The 15268-nt window shown below is 42.6% G+C and overlaps 1 protein-coding gene across 4 annotated transcripts in view; it reads left to right on the top strand.

The window, feature by feature from the left end:
- EFEMP1 (EGF-like fibulin extracellular matrix protein 1) overlaps positions 1-11109 on the top strand; it is a 94271-nt gene extending 83162 nt beyond the window's left edge. For all 4 annotated transcript variants that reach the window (XM_073339337.2, XM_073339336.2, XM_073339338.1 and 1 more), the window contains 3 exons: positions 7729-7852; positions 7978-8173; positions 9877-11109. In XM_073339337.2, the coding sequence (XP_073195438.1) occupies positions 7729-7852; positions 7978-8173; positions 9877-10035 (479 nt within the window). In that variant the 3' untranslated portion in view covers positions 10036-11109. The remainder of the gene's footprint in view (positions 1-7728; positions 7853-7977; positions 8174-9876) is intronic.
- Positions 11110-15268: the final 4159 nt, after the last annotated feature.

Below are 15268 nucleotides of genomic sequence, written 5' to 3'. Positions count from 1 at the left end.
GGAAATACCAGGAGAACAAACCCCTGAGGTCCCAGCTATTCGACCTCATATACCTCACGCGGAAGTGGTTACAGCCCGAGGTGTGCAGGCTGGAGGAGATTTTGGAGACCCTGGTCATCGACCATTACATGCGGGGACTGCCGCCAGATCTCTGCAAATGGGTAGGCCAGAACAATCCGTCCACGTACTACGAGATGATCACACTGGTAGAAAGACGGATGACACCCAGGGAACTGACCCGACTACCCAAGAAAGGCCCCTTTCGAAGCAAGCACCCGACCCCAACCCTGGAAGGTTGGGCAGCCAAACCCCCGGGGAGTCCTAGGTGGAAGAAGGGGGGGGGGGCGAAAACCAGCAAGGACCCCAGAAGGAAGGGATTGGCCTGAGCCGGGGGAAACCCGAACCCCCGGGATAGGGGAGTGATTAAAAGCAATTATAGATGTTATGCATGTGGGGAGTGGGAACAGATAGCAGCACAGTGTCCCAGCACCGAGGAGCCTATGCAATGTAACTTGGGGGATTGGGAGGTCCCATGCTCCCTTATCCACCTCGTGGGGGTCGCATTAGCCCCACATAATTACACCAGGCCAATGAGGATAAATGGAGCAGAGACTACAGCGCTTGTGGACTCTGGGAGTGCTATCACCCTCATATCAGGTAAGCTGGTAAAAAGTAGTCAGCTGCTACAAGCCAAACGCGTAGCAGTGATGTGTGTGCATGGGGTCATGAGCCATTACCCCACCATCCCAGTGGAGATAGAGGTTCAGGGAAACCCCATTGACGTGACCGTGGGCATAGTTCCTAAACTCCCATATCCTGTAGTCATTGGGAGGAACTATCCAGGGTTTGATGATTTACTCCCCCTGGAGAGGCTGGAGGGAGGTGGGGACCCTGAGGACAGCGACTCGTCACCGGGGGAATGTCAGCCCCCGATGTTCGCTGAGATTTCTCAGGATCTGTTCTCAGCCCCCTGAAAGACCCAGAAGACAAATAAAGAGAGGAAGGCCGTGAAGGCCTTGGGAACCTGGATCCTGACCCAGGGCCAGGAGACCTCCCTAGTAAGCAGATGGACGTGAGCAGCCAACAGAGAAACTTCCACCACAGAAGGTGAGCCAGAGGCTGCCCCCAGCCATGATGGCGGCAAGCCATTGGAAGAAGCAGAAGCCTGCCCCTGGGAGCTTGGGCAGGTTAGTCCCGGGAGAGAGACTTTTGGACGGGACCAGGCGGAGGACCCCAGATATGATAACGCCAGGTAAGAGGTGGCTGAGATCGATGGGATACCTGTGGATGGGAAGGTCCAGGGTCCCGGACCTTACTCTATAGCGAAGAAAGATCTCCTGTACCGTGTGGTGCAAATGCAGGAGCAAGAGATACAACAACTTCTGGTGCCACAAAAACATCAAAAAGCCATATTGAGTCTCGCCCACAGTCACCTGTTTGGAGGACACCTAGGGGTAGAGAAAACCCAGGCACAGATCCTGCGGAGGTTCTTCTGGCCAGGAGTACATGAAGATGTCCGGCGATACTGCACCTCTTGTCCGGAGTGTCAGTTACATAGCCCTCCCCCGCACTTGTGGGCTCCTTTGATAGCTCTTCCAATAATAGAGGTTCCTTTCAAACGGATAGCCGTGGATCTGGTAGGGCCCCTAGAGAAGACAGCTTGGGGCCAACAACATGTGCTTGTTGTACTGGACTATGCAACCCAGTACCCGGAAGCTGTTCCCCTACGCAACACAGCTTCCAAGACCATAGCTAAGGAGCTAGTACAGATCTTTGCCCAGGTTGGGCTACCCAAGGAGATACTGACTGATCAAGGGACACCTTTCATGTCCAAGTTGATGAAAGATCTCTGTTCATTGCTCCATGTACAAGCCCTACGGACCTCTGTATACCACCCGCAATACCTTGTGGAAAGGTTCAATAGGACCCTCAAGGCCATGATCAGGAAAGTGGCGAGCCGGGATGGGAAAGATTGGGATACCCTATTGCCTTACCTCATGTTCGCCATCCGGGAGGTTCCACAAGCCTCCACAGGTTTCTCTCCATTCGAATTACTATATGGGTGCTACCCTTGGGGCATATTGGATATGGCCAGAGAGGCCTAGGAAGAGGAGCCAAATCCTGGAAGGAATATAGTTGAGCATGTACTGCAGATGAGAGATCGGAAAGCCCGAGTTACGCCCGTTGTACAGGAACACTTGGAGAGAGCACAGGAGACCCAACAAACCCATTATAACCACCAAGCGAAGCTTCGATGGTTCCAACCAGGGGATCGGGTGATGGTACTGGTGCCCACAGCAGAAAGTAAACTGTTGGCCCAGTGGTAGGGACCCTATGAAGTAATTGAAGCCATGGGAGAGGTGAACTATAAGGTGCGGCAGCCAGGCCGCCAGAAATCGGAGCAAATTTACCACATCAATCTTCTAAAACCTTGGCACAATTGAGAGGCATGCTTAGTCATGCAGGAGACCCTTCCCCAGGAGGATAACTTACACGAGCAAGTAAGGATATCATCCGACTTGACGCCAATCCAAAAGATCGAGACAGCCGACGTGATTAATCGCAACCGAGATGCGTTCTCTACAAAACCAGGGCGGACGACTGAGACCTATCACCATATCCGCACGATCCCCGGAGCCAAGGTAACATTGAGACCCTACCGAATCCCAGCAGCCAAAAGAGAAGAAATAAAGGCCGAAGCAAAGAAAATGTTAGAATTAGGGGTTATTGAAGAATCTTACAGTCAGTGGTCCAGTCCAATTGTTCTAGTGCTTAAACCTGATGGTGCCATGAGATTCTGTAATGACTTTCGCCAACTGAATGAAATATCCCAGTTTGATGCATACCCCATACCATGCATCGACGAACTGGTTGACCGACTGGGTAGTGCCCGATTCTTGACTACACTGGATCTGACAAAAGGGTACTGGCAGACTCCTCTGACCAAAGAAGCGAAAGAAAAGACAGCAGTCTCCACCCTGGATGGGCTATTCCAGTACACCGTCCTCCCTTTTGGGCTACATGGGGCCCCAGCCACATTCCAGCACCTCATGGATAAGCTGCTGTGCCCCCATACTAGTTATGCAGCTGCATACCTGGATGATGTCATCATAGAGATGCCAGACTGGGGAACCCACTTGGAGAAAGTTGAGGCAGTACTGCGCACCTTAAGGTGGGCTGGCCTCACTGCTAATCCTGCTAAATGTGCCATAGGGCTAGCAGAGGCTAGGTACCTGGGATATATTGTGGGAAGGGGCATAGTGAAGCCCCAAACGAATAAGCTAGAGGCAATTCAAAACTGGCCCCGGCCAACCCGAAAGAAGCAGGTCCGTGCGTTCCTAGGCATGGTAGGTTACTACCGATGTTTTATTCCCCACTTCGCCACGGGCAAGTCCCCTAATGGACCTGGTGAAGGCCCGAGGTCCAGACATGGTAAAGTGGACCGATGCAGCAGAGGGGGCATTCACAGACCTTCGGACGGCCCTCTGTAATGACCCCGTACTAATAGCCCCGGACTTTAACAGGGAATTTATTTTACAAACAGACGCTTCCAAGGTGGGGTTGGGGGAAGTTCTGTCACAAATGGTGGGAGAAGAGTAACACCCGATCCTCTGCCTAAGCAGAAAGCTTCTCCCAAGAGAACAGGAATATGTAGTAGTCGAGAGAGAATGCCTTGCTGTCAAATGGGCTATGGAGACACTGCGTTATGACGTCTTAGGCTGGCAATTTACTCTTGTGACGGACCATGCACCCCTCCAGTGGATGGAGTGGAATAAGGAAAAGAATGCAAGGGTCACCAGGTGGTTCTTATCCCTCCAATCGTTCCAGTTCCGCATACGGCACAGGGCTGGATGCCACCATGGCAAAGCTGATGGTCTGTCACGAGCATACTGCCTGGCATCCCAAGATGCCCAACTCTATGGTGTTGAGCAGAGGGGGGCAATATGTGACGGGGCAAGGCCAGATGGTTATAGAAAAGTAGTGGGAGACAGATATATTAGCTCCCAGCTAAACAAATCCCTGGTACCAGGATAAGTGAAATGGCAGCTGCTCCAGGTCAATTAAGACACCTGGGGCCAATTAAGAACTTTCCAGAAGGCAGGGAGAACGCTAGGTTGACTGGGACACCTGAAGCCAATCAGGGGCTGGCTGAAACTAGTTAAAAGCCTCCCAGATAGCCCAGGGGGTGTGGATGTCATGAGGTGTGGAAGGAAGTTGTGCTGTTGGAGAGGCTGAGTACTACACACCATATCAGACAAAAGGATGGAGGCCCTGAGGTAAGGGTGAAGTGGAGCTTGAGGAAGTGAGCGCTGCTGTGGGGGAAGTAGCCCAGGGAATTGTACATGTCATGTTTCTAAAAGGTCAGCTACCATAGCTGATACTATTAGAGTCCCTGGGCTGGAGCCCGGAGTAGAGGGTGGGCCCGGGCTCCCCCCCCGCTTTGCCGCCGATTAATCACTGAGACTGGGAGACAACAGAGACTGTGCAAGGAAGGATAGCTTCTCCTCACCTCCCTCACTGGCTTATGATGAAAATGGCTCAATAGACTGTGACCCTTGTCTCTAGAGAGAGAAGGGTTACGTACAGGGTCACAGTGAGCCTCTGAGGCTAGCGAAATCCACCAGGAAACGTGGGACCCACGGAGGCAAGGACAGAGCTTTGTCACAGTATCTAAATATGGATTTACATCAACTGTTTCATTTTACATAGACTCCTACGTCTCATCACACCACAAGTGAAAGACAACTGTTCTTTCCAATAACAGAAAAAAGGTGTGACAATTTTTCAAAAGCATATTGACTGTATGGTATAGTTATAAAACAAATGTACTCATATCAACATTCAAATCAGTTTTCTTTCCCTTCCTCTACTACAGGCCAGATGGGGCTTATGTTAAATGCAAATACAATGCTCTCACCTTGGCAAGTAGTCTGTAGTGTGAAATCAAACAAACAGCACAGTATACTAACTACAAGAGCTGTACTTTATATAAGCCATAAAATTGTTGAAGCAGTCTTGATTTTTAGAATTTAATAATTTTGCAAATTATTCTCAATAAAGAACAAGGAAATAACACATATGGATTCTGTCACTATTTTGGAGGTTCCGCAGTAACTCCATAACTGAAGTTGTAACTAAGCTTCTGTTCTAAATCTGAATATGACAATTCTTATCTACAAGCTGCCCTCCACCATAAATTTCTCATGCATACTGTCGTCTTAGACTAAGTTGGTTTTGTTTGGTTTTTAACTAGAGCTTAAGTTGACAAAATAACTTTTCAGTTTTGTAAGAGTGGGTTTTTTTTAGAAACTCATCTCCTTTAAGAGATTTGGTCTAGAAACTTCAAACATTTCATTCAGTTCTTCTCAAGGATAATGAGTGGTTTTGAGTATTTTGAGGATGGATTGGTGATTAATTTTAGAGGGTAATTTGTTATTATTATTTGGTGTTTTGAAAACTTTGGTATGTCTTGGCAGAAATTATAGATTCAGCTAACCCTTCAGACTTGTGTGATCTCATTTTTGCCACTTTTTAAAAAAAGTCTTGAACATTAATACTGACTACATGAGCAGAAAGTGCACTAGTCATTATTTCCTTAACATCTCCACCTCCTCATAGCCCAGCGTTCCCCTTACCTGCACTTTTTCTGCTCCAGACACTCTCAGCTCCACTCACAGCTGTTCTCCCCTAACTGCAGGCACTCATAGCTCCAATCAGGAGGGTCAGAGAGTGGTGAAATCTTCACAAACCCACTCACTCCCCTCAAATCCTTGCTCTTTGACATACCAGCTCCTTCAGCACCACTCTTAGAAGATTCTCCCAACTCCTCTCTGGTGAGATAGAGCAGGTACTGCTGTATTTTGCCTTCTGGGACAGGACCTTCACCTTCTGCAAGAGGTGAAAGTATAAGAGGCAGGTGGACACACCCAACCCCATCAGAAAGGTAGAATCTCCATTTCTGTCTGATTATTTGAAGCCTTGTGGCATATTTACTTCCCTACCAGTCATGCAAGACAAAGATGACTTGATGTTTAGAACAGGCTGCAATCTACAGATAAATGGGGTTGGCATGGCATACACTGAATGCAAAACATCACAGGAGCCCAGCACAGGGCAGCTGGGCTCCAACAACATTTAGAGAATAAGCTCTGGGCTTGTAGGTATGGGTACAGTGGGGGAGAAAGGCTGGGAGAGAAGAAATGGCAGGCACAGCAAACTGGCAGAACCACTAGAAGGCATATGGGTAGGGGCAGGAGACTAGAAAGTCAAGAAGATAGGTGAGGGTCACTGAGCCAGTTGTGGCCCTGGATGGGTAAAGGGAATGTCAAAACCCCAGTTCACCCCCTGTAAGTCACCCTGTCAGTGCTGGAGCACAGGAACCGTCTCTTCCCCAGAATCAATCTACTACCTTCCTTACTGTCAATCTACAGAATGTAAGTGCTCTACCAGCTTCAGGTTCAAGAAACCTATGAAAGGAAGGTGGCAGGGGGGAAACCCTGGGTCAGATTTGCACCCATCTGTATTTTAAACGCTTTCTAAAAAACCAAAGGGTATTCTCAGACAAAAAACTTTAAGAGTTAAAGATGAAACATATCAGTTAAATAAAACCTAATTGACAGAATGTTCTATGTATATAAAAATTAAAATAAGCCTTTGAAAGCCAGGCAATTCATAAATGAGGCCCCACAAACTAAGCCTGATCTTCTTCCTTTATTGATGCCCACCCTTTACCTGTTCACCAGAAATCTTCTAACAAATATCTCAGCAAACTCTTAATACATCAGTACATTTGTACTATATAGTATAATTTAATATATTTCTTTAGTCTATTGCAGTGATTCTCAAACTTTTTTTTCCACGGACCACTTGAAAATTGCTGAGGGTCTCGACGGACCACTTGATGATCTTTCCAAATGTTGCTTGTACTATTAGCTAACTATTGTAAAGGGCTTTGGATAAAAACACTATATAAAAAAAAACAACTTTTTTTGTTCTACAAATAAAAGCACACAACTCATATTTTAATATCAGTAGTCTTACCTTTCTAATGCAATGGATGTGCCCTCTCTCCCCTGCTGTGGCAGCCCCCAAGCTGGGGCTGGGAAGGAGGGCCCTCTCTCCCCAGCAGCCTCAGTCCTGGAGCAGGGGAAAGTCATCACTTTCTCTGGCCACCACAGCCCTACACATCCCAAATTACCCCAGTCCCTCCTCTCATCCCACTGCCTGCTCCCACCTACCTCTTATTCCCCTCCCCCGCACCATCTCACCTTACAAGTGCATCTTCTCCAGGGTCCAGGCACCTAATTAGTGGATCCAGACCTGCTTGTCTCCATTAACTAGGTGGGTGGCCCTTCATTCTCTCATGTGCAGCTGCCCAGGCACACACCTTAGAGGGAACTATCCCCGGACCACCTGAATGGAGCTCGCGGACCACAGGTGGTCCACAGACCACAGTTTAAGAACCTCTGGTCTACTGGATGTGTTCAGTCAATTTAAACCAAGAGTCAACTCAATAAATACATTCAGTTTCTGCATAGAAGAATCCTACTTCAGAAGGCGTTAGAGAGGTGGGGAGCAGAGGTGTTGGGTGTCCTCAGTGCAGAAGCAGGAGGCATTTTGTTTGTTTTTAAACTAAAACACTCCCTATAGGTTTTTTCATACCAACTTTGCATTCCATCTACATTTACTTAGACTGGAAATTGATATGGTTCCTTCCTTCCTATCTAGATATAAATGAATGTGAGACTACTAATGAATGCAGAGAGGATGAAATGTGCTGGAATTATCATGGTGGATTTCGTTGTTACCCAAGAAATCCTTGTCAAGAACCTTATGTCCTGACATCTGAGAAGTAAGAAAAACCACACATAGTTTGTAGGATTATCCTTAATACGCAGCATTGCTAATTACAACTGAAAGAGTATCTTGCTAATTTGCACATGACTGAAGTTTGATCCATTTTTGTTTGTTTTTCAGTCGCTGTGTTTGCCCAGTTTCCAATGCCATTTGTCGAGAGCTGCCATACTCTATTGTGTACAAATACATGAGCATCCGTTCAGACAGAACTGTGCCCTCTGATATCTTCCAAATTCAGGCAACCACTATTTATCCCAATACTATAAACACTTTCCGGATTAAGTCTGGAAATGAAAATGGAGAGTTCTACCTGCGAGTAAGTATTGTAGGGAGGCAGACCAGTGCAAGGGTGCAAAGAGAATTGGGAGATGTGTTGGTACAGCCAAGTGCTACAGTGCTTTGGCTGTTTTTCATAGCCATAAAAACAATTCTGCTCTGTAAAAAATGGTATTTTGGCATCCTATATTTATTGTGTCTCTATAATTTCCCTATTAAATGTGCTCACTTTACAAGTAAAAAGATGTTCTCTTCTATTAGCCCTGCAAACTCAATCTCTGATCTGAGAATCAAGTTGGGTTCTTTTCATTCAGTGCATCATCACTGATAATAAGATTCAGCAAGATGGATTAAGACCTCAGTTATTCCCATGTAAACCCATTGTCTTCAAATTATGTTTCCTTTCATAAGAGGAAGTATTCACTATAATCACCTGGAAAATAAATACAGAGGCAAGTCCTTGATGGAAAAGGAGAGCTATAAAGACTGCTGTGGTCTTCTGAGCTGTAGATGCCCAAATGACCATATGACAACCAAATGGCTAGGAGAAGAATTCTTTGGTACCAGAAAATGAACTATTAGACTGCTGGTTTGGGGAAACTGAGATGTGATTTAGTGACAGTCTATCCTTGGGGCTGAAAGATGCCCTCAGTGTAATGGGTCAAAGCTGATGTTCAATTATGACTCTTAAAAGGCAGAGCAATGCTGAGATTGGCAAGGAGGAGGTTCTGCTCTGTGCACAGCATGGTGTCTGTAGGCATTAAGTCCCTGAAAGGGGGAATGAGGGAAGGGCTTCCTCCTTTTGCTTCAGCTGCTTAAATATACCCACCATAGATATCCTAGAATGCAGAGAGGGGTTGCTATCCCTGCCAGAGGTCCAGATGGCACCCCTCTACATCTTGCATTCCCAAGGTCAGCACCCAGGTTATGGCTGTCCTGCATTTGGAGGGGAGAATTATGAAAGGATTCCTTATGCCTCACTCTGTTCTCCAGTGTATCTGTACTATAGTGGTCACCATTGGCTCTTAGCTTTTAATATATTTTATTTGTATGACATTTCTTTTCTCTATTGTAAAAAGTAAAAATGGCCATAGTCTGGGATCTAATGCTCTAACCTCAGACCAGAGCTGGATTAAGACATTTGCACTATAAATCCATGCCTGTGGCCCCAGCTCCTTCAGTCATATGATGAGATCAGAATCTCAGCTTTCATTAAAATATACATAACGTATTATGATGGAGTGGTAGCAACGCCACAGCTAAGGTTGCAGCAAAGGTTTCATTTTGATGGGGTTTGAAGACCTTTATTTTTCAGGAGGATTATAAAAGTTTCAGGAAACAAACCACAGAAACTAGAATTCACTTGTCATTTGACCATTTTGTGATGGTTCTCTGTAGACTGGGCTGATGCAAATGGAATAATAAGATGTCAAAAACAACTACTTTTATAAATGTTTGAAAGAAATCTCACCTTTCTTTGGTTCCTTTTGGAAAATTATTTATAAGCTCCCGAGATCCAATTTTTGCCTCACATATTACCTTATATCTGCTATGTACAATCATCAAACAATCCAGTTTAATATTGTCATGGTTATTTTAGAATGTTAAAATAATGCTTGAGTTATGCATCTGATGATGTCAGAGATGAACCATTTTACAGTGAAGCAGTGTCTGGAGGTAACTAAAGAATGATTTCAGATTTGCCTGAATGAAACAGTTTTATCTTTGCTATTTTTTTTTCAGCAAACAAGCGCAATAAGTGCAATGCTTGTACTGGTGAAATCACTATCAGGACCAAGAGAACATATTGTCGATCTGGAGATGCTGACGGTCAACAGTTTGAACTATCGTACAAGTTCAGTGCTAAGATTAACAATAATAGTGGGACCTTACGCATTTTAGTTATTAACCCTTCACAGGCACCTAAAGCAGCCAAAGAATATTATCTTAAAGAAAGCACTTACTATTTTATTTATAGATTTTGCTTTTTTAAAAATTTATTTAGTAAATCAATATCTATAATTCACACAATATACCTGTAATTCAAAATTAATACATGTGTTCCATATTATAATGTGGATATTGTCACTTTCTGTATAAAGACTAAAGTCTTGCCTTAATTACTGTACTTGGATTAGACATCTACATATTACACGTTTGTACAAGAAATATATGCTTACAGTATTTTGTAAAACTTTACTTTTCCTAGCCAAGTAGGTCATACAATTAAAAGGTGATCTCCTGTGTTGTTTATAATAGATTTTAAGTTCTAGCACAGTTACACTGAATCTCAAAATAATAATATAGAATTAATGAAATACAAAATAAAAGCTTTCTGATAGGTTAAAATGTATTTCTTCTTTTTAATTGCCTTGTAAGAAAGGATAAAGGTCAATAAAAATTATTTCTTTAGACACTTATGCACTATCAAGTTGGTTTTTTAATCTGGTTTGGCGTAAATATTTTGCATTAGATGTTTCTTAAGGACCTGATAAATGTAAAGACTTTTAAAACATACCATACAGTAACATGTGATCTTTCCAAGAAAAATGGGATATGATAGAAAAACTTCAACAGTAAGTGAAACTCTCAAAGGAAAATCATCAAACTGAGAAATATTTCTGTATGAATATCAGTGCTTGTTTATCAGAATGGTACTATTAGTTTTTGTGTAGAGGGATATTGCATTTCTAGACAGAATTTAAATGCTACTCTTCCAGAAATACAAAACTGTATACCTAGAATTCAGCACATTTGCTTGATTATTATGTTTTATGCCATATTTTCAAGCAATTGGTCCTAATTCTGTTTTTCTATAACTTGGATTTTTGTTTCTCATGTACAGTGTTCATAGTAATTCAAGAATTAATACATTTTCCTTGTAATATGTAAGACCTTCTCTTATTTCTGGTTTAAAATGTAATAGTTTATACTTTGGTGTACAAAGTTTTTTAATAAATAAATCTCTCTCCTATAGTGAGTTATTTAGTCTTTTAAGATATTTTATACTGAATAACTGTAAATTGGCCAGATCCTCAGCTGGTGTGAATCAGCATAGATCCATTGACTTCCATAGTGGTATTTCAATTTACATGCGATTGGCCCAGAAAGTCTTGACCCATGTATTATTTCAGTTCATAGAAAACTGAAAGGGGACTATTTATTGTCATGAACAAGAGTAAAAAGCAAGCTTCTTAACTGTGGTGCAATGTTTTGTATAGATTAAAATATTATGCAAAAGTTGCAACACACTAACACCCAGGGCTAGTTAAATCAAAAAGTCAGAATTACCACAGTATTTCATCTGTATGATTAATGATTATGATTAATGATTAATAGTAACAGGATGGTATGTGTGCAGCACAGGCTAAAGAATAAGGGGGACATATTCAGGAAGAGGGCAGAATATCAGCTGGGATAACATATTTGTCTGGGGGGGCCTCAAAGCTTTGGGATGGGATACCTAATACATACTGAGTTAGATTCTCCCATCCAGCGGAGCTGCACATGGTGCAAGACCAGAGTTTAAGGTGACTGAAGCGCCCTTTACACTCCACCAATCCTGGGGCTGAAAGAGAGCAAGTCTGTTCGCCATCATAAATTAAACAGTCTCAAGGTTGCTCTAATTTATGCCCAGCTGCCCACAGTTCCAATGGGCCATTCTGGCAGCCAGAATATACATACAGGTTGCCCTCTTCACCCATTTCCTCACTGATACTCACTGTCAGAAAGCATAGGCTCATTATGGCAAAATTATACCAGTCAGACAGTCCCTTAGGCTGAAGGAGTACTCTAATGCACAGGTAAGCACAGAGCCAAGAAGCCACATTGGACCCCAGGACTGAGACCATTATATCTAGCTCATGTAAATTCCACAAAGCTGTGTTTAGTCTGTTAATTAATGTATGGATCCAGAATCCTTTGTGGATGTCACCAATCCACCTGTTGTCTGCATGATGGATTTTCATTTGGGTCTCTGGATTAACAGAAAGAGTCAAAAGTCCATGTAGGTAGATAGATCCCTAATGATTATGCGTCTAATAAGGTTCATATTTATTGACGGTACTGTATGAAATATACTGCACTCATTTTCACATGCTATTTTCACATATAAACATGAAAATAAATGGTGCAGAAGACTATAACCTCCCACTTTTGACCTAACCATACCCCATCTGGTAGATCTCCAAGTCTCAGCATACTCATATATTTGGCTTAATACACTGTAAGGCAAGATGGAACAACTTTTTGGCACAAAGCATACTCTTAGCCATCACACACGCTGACTATGATTCACATGTATTATATGAGTCCTCCATATGGTTGGCCTTTTGGTATATAAAACCAGATAAGAATTTTACTGAGGCTAAAATACAGCTCACTAGTGTGGAGTAGGCTGCTTGCAGCATACCTGTATAGCTTGAGTAATCAGATATGCACAAGCAATTCTCTTTAGGTCTAGGTTCTCTCTTACAAAGCTATAGTAATACCTAAAATGCATTTCAGTGAAAAATCCAATGCAAATTTCTTTTTTTCCTTCGTGAGCACAGTGCTAAAATGCTTCGTGTCTTCTCAGAAATATTGATATTTTCTGTCAAACAGAACTTTAAGTAAACAAGACATAAGGAAATAGAAACCAAGTTCATTCACTTATCCTAGACCACCTGAAAGTAATGCAATGGGACTATTTTGTTTGGAAGACTCAAAATAAGAGTTTATTGTTGAATCCTGTTTCCATGACTGCAAGCAGTTGCTTATGTTTTGAATGGCTATACATGTTGCTAACTTTATAATTCTCCTATTAAAATATAGAGCAGCTGCTGCCCTGGTCATATGCTAGGCACATGGAGCCCACCAGGGACAAAGCCCACTGTTAACATGTAGAATTATTTTTAACACGCTCACATTTCTAACACAAATCCTCATCTCAGCAAAATGGCAAGTGTCCATACTTTCCAGCTGGGGGAACACCTGCATAATAGAAACTTCAACTGTGTTACATCTGGTATTTAAACCAATTTTATTTCATCAGGCTAGCAGAATAACTTATCAGCACTAGTGAACAGAAACAGGGCAAAAAGTTAACTGCCTTTTATATTTAGGTAAAGACAGATGTCTAGTTAAGCTGTTTATACTGCATGCATTTCTGTATACGTTAGGAAAAGACAGACCTGTTTAATAAAATGGAGTTGTCATATAGTTGCAAGAGGAAATTTAAGAGCAGAATACAACAGTTCCGTTGTTTTCATCTTTGCATGGAAGAAAAATGAGAACCTGTTTTATACTGGACATGTATATGTAATGAATAACTTTTAAAAGCAAATTAGCAGTCACAAAAGTGCTCCTTTCCTTAAAACTTCCTATTAATTATCTGAAAATGCATCTCTGTTTGGCAAGAAGAGCCTTTTCCCTATGGTTTTAAACATATAATGGTCTCTGAAAATCAAGCAATAGGCTTACTCTGGCTCATACCAATACGTCCAAAAATGTAAAAATCGTATTTTAATTTATCCCTACTGTCTAGATGCTGTAGGTGAGATGACCCTCCTGTAGGTACCCACAGACTGGTGAGCTCTGTAGATCAAAATAGTGGATTTAGACTTCCAGTTTTGTTTATAAATGTGTTTATCTTGTGTCGACTGCTTCCTCTTCACATCCTTTTGGTAAGCCATTGGGGTAACTAACATTCTGAGCCTGCACTTGATTGCTGTGAGTATCCATAACTCCTCCTGTCTTCAGTGCTCAACACCTCTCATTGCTTCCAGAATCAAGCCCTTTGATAGTAGATTCAGTTCATGGAAGTGTTACTGTAGTATATCATTTTTCATTGTTTAACCGCTGGGTTAGCAGGAAAGTACAATGTTCTCCATGAAGTTGTGTGTGTCACTGACTGAAGGCAAAAGCCCTAGACCCTAATCCTAAACCTGCTCTAGAATGTTTCACTAAAGATGAATGTTTATAAACTGATTATTACATACCTTTAATAATAAACAACAGGTTAGAAATTTAGGGCTCCTCTATACATAGGGTTTATACTGCTTTAACTAAGAACCTGAAATAAAGTGGTACAACCTCCTATCATGGATACAGTTATACTAGTATAAAGGTGCTTACCGTTGGTATAGTATGTTTCTGTGATGATTCATACCTATTAATAACACCAATAATTAAAACCTGTTTAATTAGTACTGTAAGGCTCTCAGATCACTGGACATGGGTTGTAAGAGAAGTGAAGAGTACATATTCTTAGCTTTATTTTTGTCATTCAGAGTTTATACAGAGTAGCATTTTGGAAAACACCCTCTGCCAACTGGTCTATATAATGTGTGCCTGCTTGCAACCCACAGACTGCCAGTTATTAATTGCAATGATCCAAAGATACTGGGACAAATTTGTAAATCAGCCTCAAGCACTCTCAATTTCTGTACATCCAGTCACAACAGCAATCAGCTGCATGTGCAAAGGAAATGTACAAAACAGAGATGGGCTGGAAATTTGGCCCATTATTATGTTTACCCTAATTTATCTGTGAGCTAGTAAGAGATTGATCCTGGCCTCAGATATGCAGACATATATTACCACATATTGTCTCTTTTGAGATCAACTGCACTTGAGTCGCTGAGCATACATGAAAGGAAGGGTCTCAACTCATCATTCTAGAAATTTAACAGATAAATACGGTTGGCATCTACAAAGCTGGCTGTCCTTGCAGAACTGACTGACTTTTGCTGTTTAGTCTTGGGATCTTCTCCCTCAACTGCTAGCACACACCAATAATATAAATCAGAAACCATCCTGGGGACTCTCTCCATTATATTAGCTCTGTATACTTCCAGCATACTTGCTTGTGCCCAGGAATCTGTCCCTCACACAGAGGTTAACTTGTTCACCCAAGTTATAGTAAACCTAGAGGTTTGAAGTTGAACTGTTAGATGGGAATGTGCCATCTACTCTGGAATTAGAAAAGGAAAACACAACAGAAGCTAAGTATGGTGGCAGAGTAATGCAGGGAGCAGCAGCCTGTTACAAACTGTTCATTTTAGATTGCAGTTTTTTGCCTCTGACCAATTTCAAGGAACAGCCCACAGAAAGACATGCTAAGAAGAGCTAGTAAGGACCAGACAATTCAAAGAAT

The sequence above is a fragment of the Lepidochelys kempii genome, chromosome 3 (genome assembly GCF_965140285.1).
Source record: "Lepidochelys kempii isolate rLepKem1 chromosome 3, rLepKem1.hap1, whole genome shotgun sequence".
NCBI lineage: Eukaryota > Metazoa > Chordata > Testudines > Cheloniidae > Lepidochelys > Lepidochelys kempii.
This window is presented reverse-complemented; position numbering and strand designations above follow the sequence as displayed.